The 20170-nt window shown below is 38.6% G+C and overlaps 1 protein-coding gene across 2 annotated transcripts in view; it reads left to right on the plus strand.

Moving 5' to 3' along the window:
- The window catches only part of LOC136883437 (fatty acid synthase), an 844467-nt gene that overhangs the window by 336831 nt on the left and 487466 nt on the right, over nt 1–20170 (plus strand). For both annotated transcript variants that reach the window (XM_068229660.1, XM_068229661.1), the window contains 2 exons: nt 1504–1733; nt 7474–7727. In XM_068229660.1, coding sequence (XP_068085761.1) covers nt 1504–1733; nt 7474–7727 — 484 coding nt within the window. The remainder of the gene's footprint in view (nt 1–1503; nt 1734–7473; nt 7728–20170) is intronic.

The following is a 20170-nucleotide window of genomic DNA, read 5'->3' on the forward strand; positions in this document are numbered from 1 at the left end:
AATGAACAGATAAGCAAATAGAATCAAGTACTAGTTGTCTCTTATTGCTGACCTGTTTACAAGGAGTTCCAAACTGGCAGAAGTGCATGATCGCTGTCATCTTTATACTTTCTCTCCTTGCATTTGGTGTCAGTTGCCACATGTCTTCCTTTCAGGACCCATGAATTCACATAAACAATAGGTTTAAAAAGTCATAAAGCAGGTTAAACCAACTTAGTAAACATGAGGTTTGTAACATTTACATCAGTTTATTACTTCTGTCAGATCACAATTTTGTAGTCAAATTATACCATCCAAATCCAGCCCATTTTGATATTTCACTGTTATATAAGGTTAACAAGCTATTTGCTTTTCCAGGGACTCGTAAAACTTCACAGCATCATTATGATTCCCTTGAATCGTAGGCCCTTTTTCAAGAATGGTGCCTTTTAATTAACTATATTTGTTCTTCCTGTGTAGTATGGTCCATTTTTTTTGTCTTCCTTCCAAAACTGTGAAAATATGTATTTTTCTCCTATGAAGTTTGCAGAAGTTTAAGGAATATGCATACCCCTGCATCACCCCACCCCCCCCAAAAAAAAGGTTATATTAGAAAACCTTTACATAGAATTTTTGTTCACAGGAGATTTTCCACGTAGTACGGATCTTTAAACCTGGAATTTGGTATTTAAAAACACCTTTGAAATACAATATAATCTCTGTACATAAATTATATACAGAAAAATGAATACACAGTGTATATCCACTAAATGCCTTTGTTGTCAAGACCTAGTGTTTAGAGTGCACTATATCTTCTGGCATGGGCTAGACCAAATTTATTACTTTCATTGACCTGTCTCAGTCCCATTCTTGGCTTGTATGATATGAAAGTGATTGAGAGGTATGAACAATGCTAGCAATGCCATTCCTTATGTAGACAGTCCCTTTTATAAATAATGTGTAAACGTCATACATAGGATTGGTTGGTACATGCATTTTAGTTGTCTTAGCAGACTGGTATGTAAAAAGCGTTATTTGGCTCAGTGAGGAAAGCAACAGAAAATTACCTAACTCCTCATTTCCATAGTAGACCTGTTCAGCGACACCTAGACCATCTATGACATGGCAGAGCTGTTGAGGGTTAAACCAGCCTGTGGGCTGAATACCCAAGCTCATCAGTCCTTTCAAAAGCATTGTATTTCTCCAACTTCTCTATACTTTTTTTTTTTCCCCCCCCCACATCAAGAATGATGGTCTCTCATAAATATCCCCCACAATGAATGTGGACACCGAAACCCCCTCTGGTAAAAGAAGACAGCTGTTAGTGAATTTTATCTCTATCCATATTGTGTTGTCATGTTCACCCAAGTCTCTTCATTCTGTTGTTCCCTCTACCCACACCAGCCTGCAATGATATTTTATGTTGTATGTGTGTGTTTGTATACTCATGGCTAACTTCCTGCCTTTGAGGTGTATTCACAATAGAATAATTTTATATTAACTTCTATTCATATTTTTCCACAGGAAAAGATTCTCTGGAATTTCTGGAGAAGAATTTGGGGAAGTTAGAAGTTGTCAGCAACAACAGCTCCAGTAATTATATCATTGCTGGTTCTCCTGAAGATATTGATGAATTTTCAAAAAAATTTCGATCAGTTGGCAAATATGTGAGAGTACTAAACTGTGGTGGAATAGCCTGCCATAGCAAAAATCTTGCTCCAGCCAAGTCATTGCTCCTAAACTATCTCCAGAAGGTATGTTCAATTGTGCTCATAATCCTTCATTGTTACTACATTAATTGTTATGGTCCTCTGTCAAGAACAGCAACTGCTGGCCTTTGCCCTAATTTTTACACAAACCTCTGCCAATAGCTCTGCATGCCATCAGCTCAAAGATCATCATCATCATCATCATCATCATCATCATCATCATCATCATCTCACCCAGATGCGCAGGTAATCCATGGGCATCAAATAGAAAGACCTGCAAGGCGAACATGTCCTCAACACTCCCTACACTAAAAGCCATATACTAAATAAATAATAACCATGCCACTTGTAAGATGGTAGTGAATGGGTGTACACTATAACCCCGATTTTGCATGACCTCAATTTAGCGTAAACCCGCATTTAACAGAAGAAATTTCAAGTCCTGAAAATTATTCCATAAGAGTAATGCAATTTTATATTTGATTTAATGTAATTCACATTAGGGCAGAACCTGCTTTTAGAGTAAGGAAATGTTAAAATTCTTAAGTATTTACAGTGAAGCCTCATTAGTGCATTCCTCATTAACACATTTCCCTGCTTAGCACATCATAAATTCAAAGTCCCAATTCTCATCGTATTAAATCTATATTAAAATACCTCACTTGTCACAAATTTTTGCTATTACTGCTTAGTATGATCACATTTTTCCTAGCCCTGAAAATGTCATTTGTCATCCCTTGTGGAAGGATTGTGATTTCCATCTCGGGTAAGAGCCCTTGCTGCAGTTGTGTGATAACGGGAAAAGGCCTTGTATTCTTCAACTTCACAGGATAAGTTGCACCTTCAGGGAGCAAGCCGTTAGCCTCAGAAATGCTCAGTTTTGCTTGCCGGTTAGCAGTCGGACTACAGAATAACACAATGAGCCTATTTGTGGTTTACTTCGCATTCCATTCAGAAGTTAGAAATGTATTTCGTGTTTAGTTGTACAATGAAATGAAATGAAATGAAATGAAATGAAATGGCGTATGGTTTTTAGTGCTGGGAGTGTCCGAGGACAAGTTCAGCTCGCCAGATGCAGGTCTTTTATTTGGCGACCTGCGCATCATGATGAGGATGAAATGATGATGAAGACGACACATTCACCCAGCCCCCATGCCAGCGAAATTAACCAATGATGGTTAAAATTCCCGACCCTACTGGGAATCGAACCAGGGATGCGTGTGACCAAAGGCCAGCTCGCTAACCATTTAGTCATGGAGCCAGACAGTTGTACAGTGAAGGGTAGCAAATATTTGTCACGTGATGGCCTACATCTGCAACATAATCATGTGAGGTTGACAAGTGTGGTGGATATTTGTCTTGTGATAGCCTAATTATGGATATGGAAAATGTAGTGAAATTTCTTACTAATGCAGTCAAATTTGAAGTCTGTCAGCAAGTCGTCTGGCATCTACATCTTTAAGCTCACAGATTTGCGTGAATGTTGTAACTCGCACCTTCCAGTTTCGACTCAATCACTCAAGTCGGTCTTAGTCGATCAAAGTTTCGTTCGAGACAAAATGATGGCCAAAGTCATTCTGTTGCAGTCACACATGGCCGTGTATAACCTCCAATTCATTGTCTAAGTGTGTGACCAGAAAAATAACATTTAATAACCCACTGGTCCATAATAAAAGGCTTCTACTAACATTTGTTTTAGAAAGAGTGTGATCTGCAATAATACTTTGATATTTTTATGGGCCCTGTTCAAAGTTTTCATATTTGTTGTTCGGTGTTTTTTAACGCTTATCAGTGCACTATTATTATTGTATAAGCCCCAGCGAAATAAGTTTTCATTTTTGTTCTCTCGTGTTTTTCACATCTTTTAATACTCTCTTCTCATAGAGTTTTTGCTGTATCCGCGGATATACGACGTAAAATCCCCTTATATTGGAAAAACTCGTATTTTAGTGTCTTCATATCCCTGTTGAATAGTTTTTATTTGTGTATTCAGTAGTAAGTTTTTTCGCTTAACACATTTTTTTCCTTGTCCCCTGCAGAAATGTCTTAACGAAGTTTTACTGTATTTCTGTTAGTTATGGTTATGGGACATTAAAACTTACGAAAAAAAGATGCCATAAGCTTGCTATGGATGGTTCAAGGCAGAGGAGGGATTCACAGCATGGGCCCTTAGCACTAAAGTGAGGTGTCAGGCTCACTTACACATCCGACCGTGGCCGCTTTAGTATGGTAGAAGAGAACCCAGTTGTAATGGCAATATTGTTATGCCCGTCAGAAATTCCTACATTAATCTATGCTATATCCTTCAGTTACAATGAGAACCCTTTCACTGATTCATCCGTTGTTACAAACAAATTTGGGCGTGTTATTTTATCCGTTATCAATATTCATACACTCGACCCCAGTGTTTATATGAATGCGATCATTCATCTTCTGTATTGACTTCTCGTTACATGCATAAGCGAGATTGCCCCGACATTCAATATGTGCTGCCAACTTAATTCCTTCTGTTCATAAACAAACATTGGGAGAATGTTTTTGCAATAAGCGCATAAATAAGTGCACTGACAGCAGTTGTTAACTTCTTATAAATAAAGACTGAAACAAATGATTGCTTAATTTTAATACTAGGTGTTGAAATAAAATAAGAACATGATGCTTTTTCTCAAGATACAGTGGTGTGCACAACAGATTTCAGAGGTTAGGTTGTATACTGTCATGTCTGGTTAAATTTCAGAAAGGCAGTTCCCTTGTAAATTTATAGTGAACAGGTTATTATTACTCTACAATGTGCTTGAAATATGTTTTTGTAATACGTGCATGGTAAACTTAGGTTAGGAGATGCCGTTTGAAGTAAGAAAATGGAAACGTTTGCCACGGAAGCCTCTGGAGTGATGCTATTACCTTATTTTTAAGAATGAAACTATATGCATGTTCATAGATTGTTGAAATTAGAAAATACTATATTAATGGGTAGGTCGCTGTATGGAAAAACGTATGTGGAAAGTTTTGAACAAACTGATTGCTGTTTCATACCAATTTTAATGTGTTTTTGTGCGAGTGTGGTATATTTTCCAACTTCAATGGAAAATCGTATGTAACATTATAAGAACAACCTTAAACCAAAACAGTTTTGCATTCTCCAATAAAATCTGTCATCAAAAGGACAGGTTCACAATGATTTCACCAATATCAGGAATAATAGCAAACATATTCCTAAATACGTTGAAAGCAATTTCTTAACCAGCTAAGAGATGTAGAGGGAGATGATTAGTTTTAAGAGGTGTGGAACTAAAAGAGGCTACAGAGCCTGAGTCAAGGGGTCTGCTCATCTGACAGATGAATCACCATCAACCGTGTCATATGCCCTCACTCCGTATGAACACTGCAGAGAGGTTTTGAATTGAATCCAGGCTTTTGGCACGCAATCTAGTGATTAGAAATTGTATTCCGCCCTTTCTCCTACACTGCTGGCCAACATTCTGATGGTGAAATTTTTTGACCAGTGGAACTCGAACCAGCTAACCATGGTGCCAGGCTGTATAGACTTGATGCCAGGTGGATTTTAAAGAATCACTGCCGATAATGGAAAAAAGAAAAACAGTTAGGAAATAATAAACAACATTTGCAGACTTATTAGTTCCATTGTTATATTAATTTTAAATCAGATCCAAGCATTTATAACAAATAACTGTTCCAGAAACTTCAAAACAAAATTTATACCAGTAGAAAGCAAGTTTTGCTTTGACTCTCAATAAGTAGGAAGCTAGTCTTAGAAAAACTCACAACATTTTATAGATTATTACAGCAGCAAAATGGTAGTTTAGCAAAGACAGGTTGCACCATCAAATAGAAAGCCTCCCAATAATATTTATACAAAGCACAAGTTTTGCAAAAACAGTCTTCACTTAAGAAGACAACTGCCATGTGGCGGTCCTCCTTCCAGCCCTCACAGAGAAAGGCCGTAGTTTTTTGCAAGCTGAGGATTGGTCATGGATGATCTATGCTCTCTTACCTTCTAAAGAGTGAAAGCCTTCAGTATGTTCTTGCGGTGCCGAATTTACTGTGGCCCAGATCCTTAGAGTGTGTGCCAATCCCTGTGGCCTAAGATGGGACCTCGGCGTGCAGGAAACACTCAGACTCACCCTCGTTGATGTCAGGAATACTGCTAATCTCATGTGTGTTATTTGTGAGAGTAGACTTCCTCAAATACATTAAATTTTAAGTGTTCTGTTACTCAGGAAACTTGCATTCTCTTTTGATGTGTTAGTGTCCATTTTGGCCTTTTAATATCGTATACTGTATGTACTGTATTATATTTTTCCTTCATTTTCAGAATTCATTCGTTGAGTACATAATTTTTGTTTCCTTTTATGTTTGTTTATATTTAATTTGTTCAGAGAGGATGGTTGCAAAGTTGTACTTCTTCTTAAAATAAAAGCCAACACCAGTTTTTTTCTCACCAGGTAGCAGGATCCACTATGTACGTTTACTGTCTACCTTTCATTCCATCGTGGAATATGTTGGGGGGGTAAATTCACTCTATGTCTTTCTGTAGTGTATAAGCTTATTGTTGCTTAGGTTTCTTTCTGATGACTTCCATTGGGTGACATATATTTCTGCTTCTGCTCACAGTCCACATCCAAACCATAGAAGTCAACTTTTATGGTTGTTTCTGTAAGGTGAAAAACTGTGTGGTCATCAGCTCTTCTTGATCAGGAAGATAATGAAGAGGAATATAAAAACTAACCCAACATTAGAGGCATGATTTTTTCCCATTAACAATAAATGCGACAAAAAATATTTTAAGCGATTTTTAAATTTCTTAAAGAATCATGTGATTCTGTTCAAGAAATTAGTGATTTTGTTTTTGTGAGTTACAGCGAATTAAAGCAACAAGATCAGTTTAAAGTGAAATTTACTTATTTTATGATGAGTGCAAAAATGCAGCGAAATTCATGGAAAATATCGGTCTTAAAATTGTATTCCAATATCAGGTATGTGGAATGAAACAGAAGATGGAATAAGGATTTCTCATTTCGACAGAAGTATCTCTTCATATTAATATCCTGTAAAATCCCGTGATGGTATCGCCATGTAGGTTGAAAGAGTAATTTCTTATGCTATCTTGATTAGGGCTGTGTATACTGTAGTTCTAATCAAGATTGCATAAGTAATAGTGAACGTTTATCAATACTGCTTCTCTTTATTTATCTTTCATCCACATAAATAATTCACAAATCTTACAAATTAAACTTTTTATGAATAACGTTAGGAAAGCATTAAAGTGAAATTAAAGTGATGGAGTCAGTCCTATATGACAAAAGAAGGCGAAAAATGGTTTCCTTTTCGCAAAATCAAACATAAATTAATGTGAAAAAATTATGCCTCTACCCATTGAGAATGGTAAAACAGCTAGTAGTAATATAAGTTTGGATCTGAGAAGAATTTACCCCAGCTTAGAAATGTATTTCAAAATGCCGGGCTGAGTGCCTCAGACAGTTGAGGCGCTGGCCTTCTGACCCGAGCTTGGCAGACTCGATCCTGGCTCAGTCTCGTGGTATTTGAAGGTGCTGAAATACGTCAGCCTTATGTCGATAGATTTACTGGCACATAAAAGAACTCCTGCGGAACTAAATTCTGGCACCTCGATGTCTCTGAAAACCGTAAAAGTAGTTAGTGGGGTGCAAGAGCAAATAACACTATTATGTATTTCAAAATTTTAATTTGTTCTCTAAGGCGAAAACTGCTGGGCAAAACTGTAGTTGATAATGTTTCTTTCCAGGTGATTCCAGATCCCAAGACTCGTTCAAACAAGTGGGCTGGCTTGTCTGTACCACACGGGGACGAGAAGCTGTCATCTGCTGAATACCACGCTCACTGTCTCCTTAGTCCGGCTACGTTCCTGGTTCATGGCCAGCAGGTTCCCAGTGATGTTCTCTCCATAGAGATCTCTCCTAGCTCTCTTCTCTCCACCTCCAGTTTTACACTGTACAATGAAGACACTGGGATATTTTCTCTGCTCTCAACACTTGGCAAGTGAGTAAATATACTGTTCCTTAAATTTTCTTGAAATCTCCTCTGTACTGGGGATAATACGAATTATAATTGCCTAGTGTGTCTGTTTCTTTGTGGAGGGCTTTTGTACACACACATACACGCCTCTCTCTCTCTTTCTCTTTGTGCCATCAAGTTGGATTTGACTCCAGGTGACTACATGATTGGGATTGCCTCCAGGTTTTCAACTAGACATTTCAGATCCTTCAGTGATGACTTCATTGCTGCTTTGATAGAGTCTATCCACCTGTCCATGATCCTACCACTTCTCCAACCATGGTCGTTTTCTCAATAGAATCAGGCTTTCCCATTATGTGGCCAGAGTAAGTCAGTTTTAGCTTCACAATAAATGCCTCAAGGGATAGACTGGGTCTGATCTTCTGAATCATCATCATCATCATCATCATCATCATTTTACAGTTCCAGTTTCCCGGCTACTGTTGGCGAGCCTTTTCCATTCTGTCTTATTGAGATACATTCTGTTGTTAATGACGTTCCCCATTGTCCTTCCCTGATCTGCAATGTCCATCTTTACGATGTCCATCCAGTGGGTTCTTGGTCTTTCCACCATCCGTTTCCCTGCCACATGTCTCTGCGAGTTAACATATGCTGTCCTTGTTGGCTCCATCCTCATTACATGCCCACCTCAGTCTGGACATGCTGACCCAATCTAACAATGATGTAACAATCCCAGCTTCTTTCCTAACCACATCATTCCATAACTTGTCCAGTTTGGTTTTGTGAATTGTAGTCCTAAGGAACGTCATCTCAGATACCTGCAATCTTGATGAATCTTTCTTAGTGAGGGTGCAGGTTTCAATACCATAGGTTAAGATTGGTATGAAGTACTGATTGAACATCACCAGCTTTGATTTTGTTGGTACTTCGGGATCCCAGAGGAGTGTTCATACTTACTGGTAAAACTGAGAGCTCTTCTGCACTCTATTTGCCACCTCCTTTGTGGCTAGTGTATTTCGAGATATTACACTGCCGGGGTATCTAAAGCTTTCCCCACTTTCTAGTGGATGGTTTCCTAGCATGATGTTCGCTGGTCGTCCCTCTCTGTTTATTGCAATCACTACTGTTTTGAGTTTGCTTATCTTGAGATTGAACTCCTGGAACTTAACCTTCCATTCATTGAGTCTCGACTGTACTTGTTCCTCAGTTTCTCCCCAGATCATAACATCATCAGCGAAGGCCATTACATTTAGTTCACCAGAGGCTTTCTTGATGTTCTTCATTATGTCATCCATGATGGTGATAAACAGTAATAGGGTTAGTGCACTGCCTTGCTCGACTCCACTTTTGGTCTTGAACCAGGATGAATGTCCGTCACCCAATCGCACACAGCTGGTACAGTACTCATACAGTATCTGAACTTTCCTCACCAGTCCCTTGATACATTTCTTTTTCTCAGGCATTCCCTTATCTTCTCTCACAAGTAATGTCAAGGAAAACCATAAACAGATCTTTGCCTTTTTCCCAATATTTTTCCACACTGAAGATTAGTTCTGTTGTGGACCTGTTAGGCCTGAAGCCATACTCTTCCTCTTCAGACTGTGGCTCTAACATGACTCGCAATCTGCTCTCTAAGATTTTCTCAAGAATCTTAAGCCCATGTGAAAGGAGTGTTATTCCCCGGTAGTTGGAGCATTTTCAGCGATTTCCTTTCTTAAACAGGGGGATATTGACACCCTTGCTCCAATCAGTAGGTATCTTGCCATCTTTCCAAACGGCATTGAGAACTCTGTGTAACCACTGTAATGTAAACCCTGGACTCCTGCTGCTTTAAACATGTCCGTGCTGATTTCATCGATTCCTGGGGATTTACCTTGTGGCATCTTCTTAAGGGCTGCTTCTGTTTCTGCCCATGTAATGGGAGGTTCCTCTGTGCAGTTTCTGTGCAGGTGATCAAAATGATTCCTCAGAACCTCTCTGATGTCCTCCTCTTTCCTGGTCAGGTTTCCATTAGGATCCTCAAATGCTGTGATGGTTTCAACTGAATTCTTTTGTTTTTGATCACTCTGAACAATAGTTTTATATTTCCTCTGCTGTCTTCCTTCATTTTTTTAGTAAATTTCCCCCAGCACTTTATCTTCTCCTTTTCTACTACTCTTTTAACCCTCAGTTTCTTGTCCTGGTAAACTTGCTTGAGGTCTCTGATCTTCCCTTCGCCCCTTACTTGTTCTGGCTTGGATTTCTCTCTATCTCATTTTTGTGCTATGTTCCTTTCCTTTATTGAGGATCTTACTCTTTCATTCCACCAGGGTGTCTCTTTTTCCCTTACTCTCTTACTATCGCACTTGTCTTCCCGCAAAGCTCTATTGTTTCTTTTATCAAGGTGCTTGTAAATCTTGTCCACTATACCCCACCACTCTCCACTTCTTCTGTAGGCAGTTGTCCTCTTACATGGTCCTGATATTCAGTCCTTTTTCCAATCTGTTGTAGTTCCCACACCTTAATCTTAGACAATTTCCTTGTTGTTATCCTTGGTACTGTACCAGTAAAATAGCCCGACTTTATGAATTAATTTTAAAGTTAGCGTGAAGTAGGTCTCAGGGCAGTACTGGGTGATTTCTAGCTAGGGCTTGGTACAGGAGGCAGGGTCCTATCTATAAAATTTTTTTAAAATATATTGAATAATAGTTTTTTATTCAGAAAATGCATTTTAAAGTGCACATCACCTTACTGTTGATAGTCGCTGTCTTCAACATCGCCTTTTGATGACCCGTGCTCCAAGTTTACCAGGCTGAAGGGGACAGGAACACGTTCTGCAAGTTGTCAGTATTACGTTGAGATAAGGCCAGAAAACCCAGATTGGTTTGATATGGGTTTGAGTCTCGAACGTTTGACGTTCTGGACGATCTCCGACGTTCTGCGATGATGTTGCGGGGTAATCACTCGTCACATAACTTACACGAGTGTCCAAATTTACCTAGTCCCCCGACACTTTGGTTTAACAGCACCTTTTCATTGTTGTCATTGTGTAAATATGTCGTGGGTGTTATAATTTTGTAGTGTGCTGGGAATCTACGATCTTTGACTACTGTATTAGTGCTACAGAAATAGTTGTAATTACAGTATAGTGTGTAGGGTAGGTATGTCCTTGTTTTATTGTTGTCATTATGTAAATAATGTGTGTGGATGCAATTTGTCAATACAGGCACAGATTTCTGGAAAAAGTTTGCTTTCTACGGAAACCTCGATTTAAGGTTAACCCCCAATTAAGATTTAAAAATCCTGGTCGCTAGCAAAATGCGAAATAGGGGTTCTACTGTATTTGAGTCTTCGGGAGCTCCAAATTAAAATGTAGTACTGTTTATTTCACAGTCGTCATTATTGTCAGCAAAATTGCATCAGTTATATAAGAGTTTAAATGTTTAGCTGACTATCATATAGTGTCGTGCATGAGCGGTGTATGAATTAGTGTGGAATCGCATGCGAGCACTCAATTCTGTATGATGTTACAAACCTCTATGGCACTCCACAGCAACCGAGTGATAAGCCCTGGAGTTACATGATTATGAACGAGCAAGCAGAACAACACTAGACGTTCAAAATACTCTGTTAGTCTTTTTTCATGATAATAAAACTAAAATAGTTTAATTTTACAGTTAATGCTTACCTATCTGATATTATTGTTAATGCCCGGGGGGAACAAATTGAGATTTTATCATATTCATTTTTTACGTAGTATTCCCCGCCCGGCTACTCATTCCTGTCACCCGGCTGTGAAAATTTCTTGGGAGATCACTGGAGTCCATGGCTGAATGGTCACCACCTTAGCTTTTGGACCTCGGGTTCGATCCCTGACCCTTAAAAGATTACGGTTAATTTCCCTGCTAAATCTGCTGAAAGGGAAGAGCTACTACACCAACCACTATGGTATGTATCCAGTTCAAGCGTCTGGCAAGTCTTCGCCTATTGCACCAAAGAAATCAGATCATGAATTGCCATGACCAAGGCAGTACTCTACAAGAAGAGATCACTTTCTTTGTTATTTGTTTTATGTCTCACCAACACAGGCAGTTCTTATGGTGATGATCGAATGGGACAGGGCCTAGGATTAGGAAGGAAGTGACCGTGTCCTTATTTTAGGTACAGCCCCAGCATTTGCTGGTATGGTAACCATGGAAAACTATCTTCAGGGCTGCCAATAGGGTGGTTTGAACCCACAATCTTCCAAATACAAGCTACCAGCTGTGTCACGCAAACTATGTAGCCAACTCAATTACAAAGTCAGGAGCATTGCTTTACATGAATCAGAAACCCGAACTTCGAGAATAATGGAGAAGAAATATCTAGAGAATTTTGCAATGTAATGCTGCAGAAGGATGGAAAAAAATAATGTGGATGGATATGGTGACAAATGAAGAGGAGGAGGCAAGAGAACAATCCTTGATACAGTTCCTGAAAGGAAAGCCAACTGGTTTTTACATATCCTGAGAAAAAATTGTCTCCTGCATGTTGTTGTCAAAGTAATGTTAGGGGGAACATGTGGGACCTGGGAGAACAAGAACGTGGCTGCTTGATGATTTAAAAGAAAAAAATAAAGTACTGCATGCTAAAAGAGGAAGCAGAGGATAGAAAGGTGTGGAGAGCCAAATTCATAAACCAAATCCAAGGACCTGCCTGTTAATAATAATAATAATAATAATAATAATAATAATAATAATAATAATAATAATAATAATATATATATTATTATTATTTAAAATTTACGGTACATGACGACCTCTGAGAGCAATGCATATGGCATGTGTACCACTGGTGGTACACACCATCACAAACATGTTAATTTCTGCAACCACCAGTATACCCTAATTTGTGTGACTCACAGAAACTGTACCAGATGCTTTAGCTTTCTTAATGGACAGTCCCAATCTCCATTCTGCTCTTCCACAGAACTTAAAACCAGTACATTAGTATAACTCTGATCTTCCCCTTTTCACACTGTTAAGAACATCATCTTCCCATATCTAAATTGTCCAGATGAATCTTGTTTGCTGACCCAGCTACTCTTACTTTCATTCTGCCACGAACTAGGCCTGATGACGGGACCTGGATATCTGGGTACCTGTTGTGGCGGTTGCTCAAAGCGAAAATACCCAGCTACCCATTGCATTGGGTATGGATCCAAAAACCCAGGTACCCATTACTTATAGTATCAGTGCTTGCATGTATTCAGACAATGTATTCGATTTTACCTTTCCCCTGCGAGATACTTTTTTTTGTGCTTGTGTTAACGCCTTCATTTTGTTGGCAATATTCGCAATCTCACATTAGGTGAAACCACAAACAATTTTAGTTGAACCATTTTAATTAGAACTACGTAATTTAATTGGAGAAAGTTTTAGATTTTTAGTGTGATCATTGACAGTGCTCCATTAACATGTTTTATTAATGTATCAATGTATTATTCACATTATATGTACCAAGTTTTAGTAATTAGGCTACAAGCCGATATTTTAGCTTCTCTTTTAATATTATGTGTACTTTTGAAGATTATATTTTTGGCTGAGGTTGCCCTACATTAGGGGGTGAAACATGTCCCGAATAAGTGTTATTATGTTTATGTAACCACTTATAAGTGGATGTAAAGTATTGAATAGGTGGTTTAATAAGTACCTTCATTGTTTTTGACCACTTGTCTAGCAGCTCGTCTCCTTTTTCCATTCCTCTCCAGCCCAAACTTTGCAACTAATGCTACTCTTTTGTCAGAAATCACCCAGAACAAATCAAGCTGCTTTTCTTTGGATTTTTTCCAGTTCTTGAATCGAGTAATCCTGGTGAGGGTCCCATTCACTGGAACCATACTCTAGTTGGGGTCTTTCCAGAGACTTATATGCCCTCTCCTTTACCTCCTTACTACAACCCCTAAATACCTTCATAACCATGTGCAGAGAACTGTACCCTTTATTACTGGGCGAGTTGGCCGTGCGGTTAGAGGCGCACGGCTGTGAGCTTGCATCCGGGAGATAGTGGGTTCGAATCCCACTGTTGGCAGCCCTGAAGATGGTTTTCCGTGTTTCCCATTTTCACACCTTAATTAAGGCCATGGCCACTTCCTTCCAACTCCTAGGCTTTTCCTATCCCATCGTCGCCATAAGACCTAATTGTGTCGGTTGAGTTAAAGTCACTAGCAAAAAAAAAAAAAATTACCCATTATTTACAATCCCATTTATGTGATTACCCCAATGAGGATCTTTCCTTATATTAACACCTAGATACTTACAATGAACCCCAAAACAAATTTTCACCCCATCAACACAATCGTATCTATGGAACTCTCAACCTGACTTTTAACCCTGTTTATCATCATACCATTGCTTACTGTCCATCTCACAACATTATCACGGTCATTTTGCATTTTCTCAAAATCTTGTAACTTATTTATTACTCTATACAGAATATCATCGTCCGCAAAATGCCTTTTCTCCGTCCTGTACAGTGTCTGCTTACTTTTTGCACAGGCGTTACTTCCAAGATTTGCAGGCACTCTAACTTGTGTTGCAGGTTGTACACATTCTCGGGAGGCATCACTAAGCTGTGCTGTCACTCCCAGAAGTTGTGTGATCTGACATGCTCGACAGTGCTGGAATTCGTACTTTCACTGTCAGGTTACTTTTAATTGACTCGTGGGCTTTTGATGTGTTCAGTCGTATGTTTGTAAGTTGGTGTATTTTAACATGGCTCTAAAGAAGTTTGTAACTCTAAAAGAAAAGGTAGATGTAATAGAGTATCATCAGGGCCTGGATTTTGTTGACCTAAAAATGCTAAAAAATGACCTTTAAAATGACCTTAAAATTATCAAATGTCCTAAAAACGAACAAAAAATGACCTAAAATTCCCAAGTATTTATTGTTTGAAACTAAATTATGTACATTTCTAGATATGAACAATATTGATAATTGATATTTTCTCTAATTTTTACATAGCAATATGTCAGTTCTTTGTTTAGGAATCTTGGTTTTCCTTAGAAACAAAATGTACTGGTACGAAGATCTTCTGACACCAGGTACTCCATAAAGAGAAATGATCTGAAAAGGAAAACAATGTTCCTATAAAGATAATCATAATCGCCGTTGGTTGCAGATTTAACTGTAAAGATATATATAATGCCATATTATGTAGGTTTTAATATTTACCTCAGACCGTGTTGCAGTAGATAACTGTGACCATCCGTAGATTCTCGAAGGTAAAAGAACACTTGATTGTCGGCCAAAACCTTCTTGTACATTGAAAAGCTCCTTTCGACGTCCACAGATGCGAGGGGTGCGTACTTGAAGTGTGCTAAATCACTTGGTGACAGCTCTTCTTCAATATCCACTACACTGAAATCTTCCCCATTGAGTACCCGGATGACTGAAGACAAAACCTTGTATCCTGTGTTTTTATCAAGAACAGATTTTAGTTTCCGAAATACCGACTCACCAACTTCACCACGCACATTTTTCAAAACTTCCTGCGTTGCTCTCACCAAAGCTTTCGTTTGTTCGATTGTCACACCTCTCTCCTGAAGTCGTGTAATAGCTGACGGCAGGGAGCTAAAATTTGCCTTAATGTATGCCAACTTACCCTGGACATCGTCAGCTAAAAACATCTCTTGGACGATTTCTATAGCCCTGGCATCTTGGGCTTCTAGAGAGTTTATCACTCGCTTCACTGCTAAAAAGTTGATGCTGTAGTACTCGCATGCATTGATCCACGTACCCCAACATGTGACTACAGGCTGCGGAGGTAGTGGGATATCAAGAGCTAGTGACTTAAAGAGTTTCCTGCCCGATGGGGCTTTGATAAATACCTTTTTTTACCTGCGACACAAGTCTGTCAATGTCAAGAAAATTCCCCCTCACGTCTTCTGCCACTCTGTGTAAAGCATGAACTAGACAAGTTACATGCACCATTCTTGAATGAAAAGCTTTGATAGCTTTACCAGCTTTAACTGTGTAAGGCGCGGCATCGGTCACGAAAAGTAAAACATCATCATACCTCACACCGCCAGGCCACAGCATTCGACATATTGTAGAATGATTGACAGATTCCAGGACTTCAGAAGTTGGCAAAAATATTTCTCCGGGATTATCTATTTCCAGGGTTCCTACAATTACATTAGCTACGTAACAACCTTCAACATCAGTAGTTTTGTCTACTGAAACAAAAATCTTCTTTCCGCTTGTTCTTTCCCGTATTCTTTGAAGTGTTTTTTCATAGCAGAGCGGTATGTAATTTTTCCTTAGCGTAGATTCGTCCGGAATGGAATGACCTGTATATCGTGCTAGGAACTGCCTTAATTTAGGAATGGTTGGTTTATGAAGAGGAATATTTGCTGTGACAAAAACTTCACACAGTTCATTAAAAAAACCTGAGGTTGTACCTCTGCTTGATGATGCATTTTGCATGAGTAACTGTTGAGTACTTTTCTTTCTGCTGATATTCTGAATACCGCACACATGTTTGACACGACTGACGTGCTGTTGAACAGTGAATCTTTTTGCTGCTGCTACTTTCACTTCATACACTTTACAGAATAGTATTTCACCATCTGTAGAAAAGGTATCTTCCCCGAATTCAGAGACAATTTGTCTCAAATGAACTGCCTTGGATGGTTTTACCTTTGGCATTTTAACACGCACTCGAAATGGTTACAGACAACTGACATCTACAAACTGTACAACTAAAACTGACCTGAAGGAACAAACAAATAGAGTACACTGGCAGATATACCTCACTGCTGACGTCACACTGTGAACACATTTCCCTGGTGAACTGATAAAGGCTTAGCCCTCGTCTGAAGGTCACCCAAGAATAACTTAGCTCTCACCTCCTGTTAAGATACAAAGGTGAGGGATGTACAAAGCTACATACTCAGCTCATAACTGAGTGCAGAAACTTTCGAAGATGAACCTTCACGCAAACCATTCAGTACGTTAAGATATAGGAACTGGTTGGTTGATGATGTAAAACGTGGATTCTTATTTAAAAATAACCAATAAGAAAAATAAAATAATTAAAAATGACAAAAATAATGATGCAGAAAGCAAAAAAAGAAAACAACCTAAAAATCAAATACTTCAAGAAATGACGAAAAATGACTTAATATGTATGCATTTCTGTTATCTGGGGGTCATGAACAGGATTTGTATATAACTTAGCAACTTATGTGATGCACCAATTAAAAGATGACATGTCATTGAATTCTGGGCCCTGACTATCATAAATGTAAGAAGTGTGCTGTGCGTGAATTGTCCGAAGTGTTCAAGTTTGGAAAGATACAGGCAGCTGAAATAGTGAAAAATCAAGAGGAACTAGTGAAAGAATCACATTTAAATGGCAGCAGTGCATTAAACTGTTTCAAAGTAGCAGTGGAGCTCTCATCAACAAGGCAATGCTAGAGTGGTTCGGTAAAATAAGAAGTTAGAATGTCCTTGTGTCAGGACCAAAGATACAAGCGAATGGGTTAGAATTTGTGGCAGAATTAAGTAGTGGAGATTCCAAAGCCTCGAATGTTTGGCTAGAATGATTCATAAAGTGACATGGTATCAATTTCATAGCGATTTGCAGAGAATCATCCAGTGTTAACCCATTAGTTCATGAAGTTTCGTGGTCGCATTTTAGATTTTTTTTTGTGTGTGTTTTCCGTACAGTTTGTAAGTACATTAAATATCTATAATGCATATAACCTGGAATATTGCATACTTGAGGAGGGAGGTGTGATCCGAAAAATTTGATCACATGCAAGTATAATACGTGAGAAAGATGGTGAGCAAGAGAAGACTCAATAACAGAAGACCAGTCCAACATGATAGTTTGTTTATTGTTGATTTTGTCCGAATATCTGTTAGAAATACACTCACATATGAGAAACATGCTCAAATGTTGATACAAACAAGTTTTTTGCTCAAAATTCTGTACTTCTATCACACTTTGCATAATACTCTAAATCAATCTTTAGAATTCTTCAAGGAAACTGCCTGAGGCAGTTAAAAAGGTTTTGGACTATTGGGATTAAAACCAATAAATAACAGCAAGGCAGCTTCAAGCAGGGACTCCGTAACGACTTTGGCTACCTAGGACGCTTGTTATAATGCTTGCGTGCAACTCGTATAGTTAGTAGCAACAACTTGCTAGCTTGGGAAGTCTTTAAAAATGCTGTGATAGCTACACAGGAAGCATGATGTATTTTACAAATATATACATAGATTACATTGAAACAACTTATATTTCATACAGCATCATGCAGATGTAGATTCATCATGATGTGCAGCCTTCTTGATTCTTACAGCAGTGTCCCTGATAGGAGCAAAGTCTCAGATAAGAGCGTTAACTGCCTCTCCAAATTCGGCATAGCTAAGCTAGAGAATATTCTCCCAGATTGCACATAAATGAAAGCTATAGTACACATTTTCAACCAGACTTCCAGATAAATTTACAAACTGCCGCATAAATTCAAACCGCACTTTTATCCAGCTGCCGTAGTACAGGCCCTAAAAGAATTCTATCATAAACAAAATGATGAAAAAGGTGTAAATCTGACACAGGATTTAACTGCCCATAGTGAAAATATTATTGCTAAACTGAAGTGGACAAAACAAACAAACATCAAGGATTTTTTCAAGTGCTAAATGTTTTACTAGAGATTGCTACATGTACATATTGATTGAAAGTTTAAAAAACTCGTATTATGTTCTTAATTTTAACATGGTGAATGTTAATAGTGTACAGTGTGCTCACTGGAGGTTTCCATAGAAGTTTTTTTGTCTCTTTGATACTTTGCAGCTGCACAGCGCATCTACAACTTTCTCATGTGAGTACAGTACAGTAATTGTAAAATACTACAGTACATACAACTATGTATGTAGTAAGCAGCCTGGCCTATGCTGACGACTTGGTCTTAATGGCAGACTGTGCCGAAAGCCTGCAGTCTAACATCTTGGAACTTGAAAATAGGTGCAATGAGTATGGTATGAAAATTAGCCTCTCGAAGACTAAATTGATGTCAGTAGGTAAGAAATCCAACAGAATTGAATGTCAGATTGGTGATACAAAGCTAGAACAGGTCGATAATTTCAAGTATTTAGGTTGTGTGTTTTCCCAGGATGGTAATATAGTAAATGAGATTGAATCAAGGTGTAGTAAAGCTAATGCAGTGAGCTCGCAGTTGCGATCAGCAGTATTCTGTAAGAAGGAAGTCAGCTCCCAGACGAAACTATCTTTACATCGGTCTGTTTTCAGACCAACTTTGCTTTATGGGAGCGAAAGCTGGGTGGACTCAGGATATCTTATTCATAAGTTAGAAGTAACAGACATGAAAGTAGCAAGAATGATTGCTGGTACAAACAGGTGGGAACAATGGAAGGAGGGAACTCGGAATGAGGAGATAAAGGCTAATTTAGGAATGAACTCGATGGATGAAGCTGTACGCATAAACCGGCTTCGGTGGTGGGGTCATGTGAGGCGAATGGAGGAGGATAGGTTACCTAGGAGAATAATGGACTCTGTTATGGAGGGTAAGAGAAGTAGAGGGAGACCAAGACGACGATGGTTAGACTCTGTTTCTAACGATTTAAAGATAAGAGGTATAGAACTAAATGAGGCCACAACACTAGTTTCAAATCGAGGATTGTGGCGACGTTTAGTAAATTCTCAGAGGCTTGCAGACTGAACGCTGAAAGGCATAACAGTCTATAATGATAATGTATGTATGTATGTATGTATGTATGCATACAACTATTCGCGAGATTTTTCGATGCATACAATACATGGGTTATTGTGTTCCAACTTATGTTTGATGGTACCAGTTTCACACTCTCTTTCAGGCGGACACCCCTTTATAATGGACAACTTTTTTTTTTTGTCCCAAAGTTGTCCGTTATAGAGAGATTTTAAGATGAGACAACCCTTCTTCAACCTTTCTAAATATCCTTTTTTGAAGGTGCTCAAATACGACAGCCTCGTGTCGGTAGATTTACTGGCACGTAAAAGAACTCCTGCGGGACTAAATTCCGGCACCTCGGCGTCTCCGAAGAGCGTAAAAGTAGTTAGTGGGACGTAAAAGCAAATAGCATTATTAAAAAAAAATATCCTTTTCTCTTTATCTCTTTTTTAAAATATTAAATAGGAGGGATAGTAAAATATTTTGAACTACCTTCCATAAAATTGTCTTAGAGAAATTAGGTACTACATCGATTCAGGTAAAAGATGAGTCCAGCCCATTAAAGCCTCCTTTAGTTGGGCATGAGAACAACAGACAACACGGCTGTGGAAGTGAGTTGGAAGAATAGAGAGCAGAGAGAATTTAGTTCACAATAGTACCACAGAACGTACTCTTTCAAATTGATACTTCACACACCAGTAGTAGGCAAAATTTACAATATATTCAATCTGAGCAGTCCATATTCAAACAAGCTGTACTGTTAGGAAAA

Source organism: Anabrus simplex, chromosome 11 (genome assembly GCF_040414725.1).
Source record: "Anabrus simplex isolate iqAnaSimp1 chromosome 11, ASM4041472v1, whole genome shotgun sequence".
Lineage (NCBI taxonomy): Eukaryota > Metazoa > Arthropoda > Insecta > Orthoptera > Tettigoniidae > Anabrus > Anabrus simplex.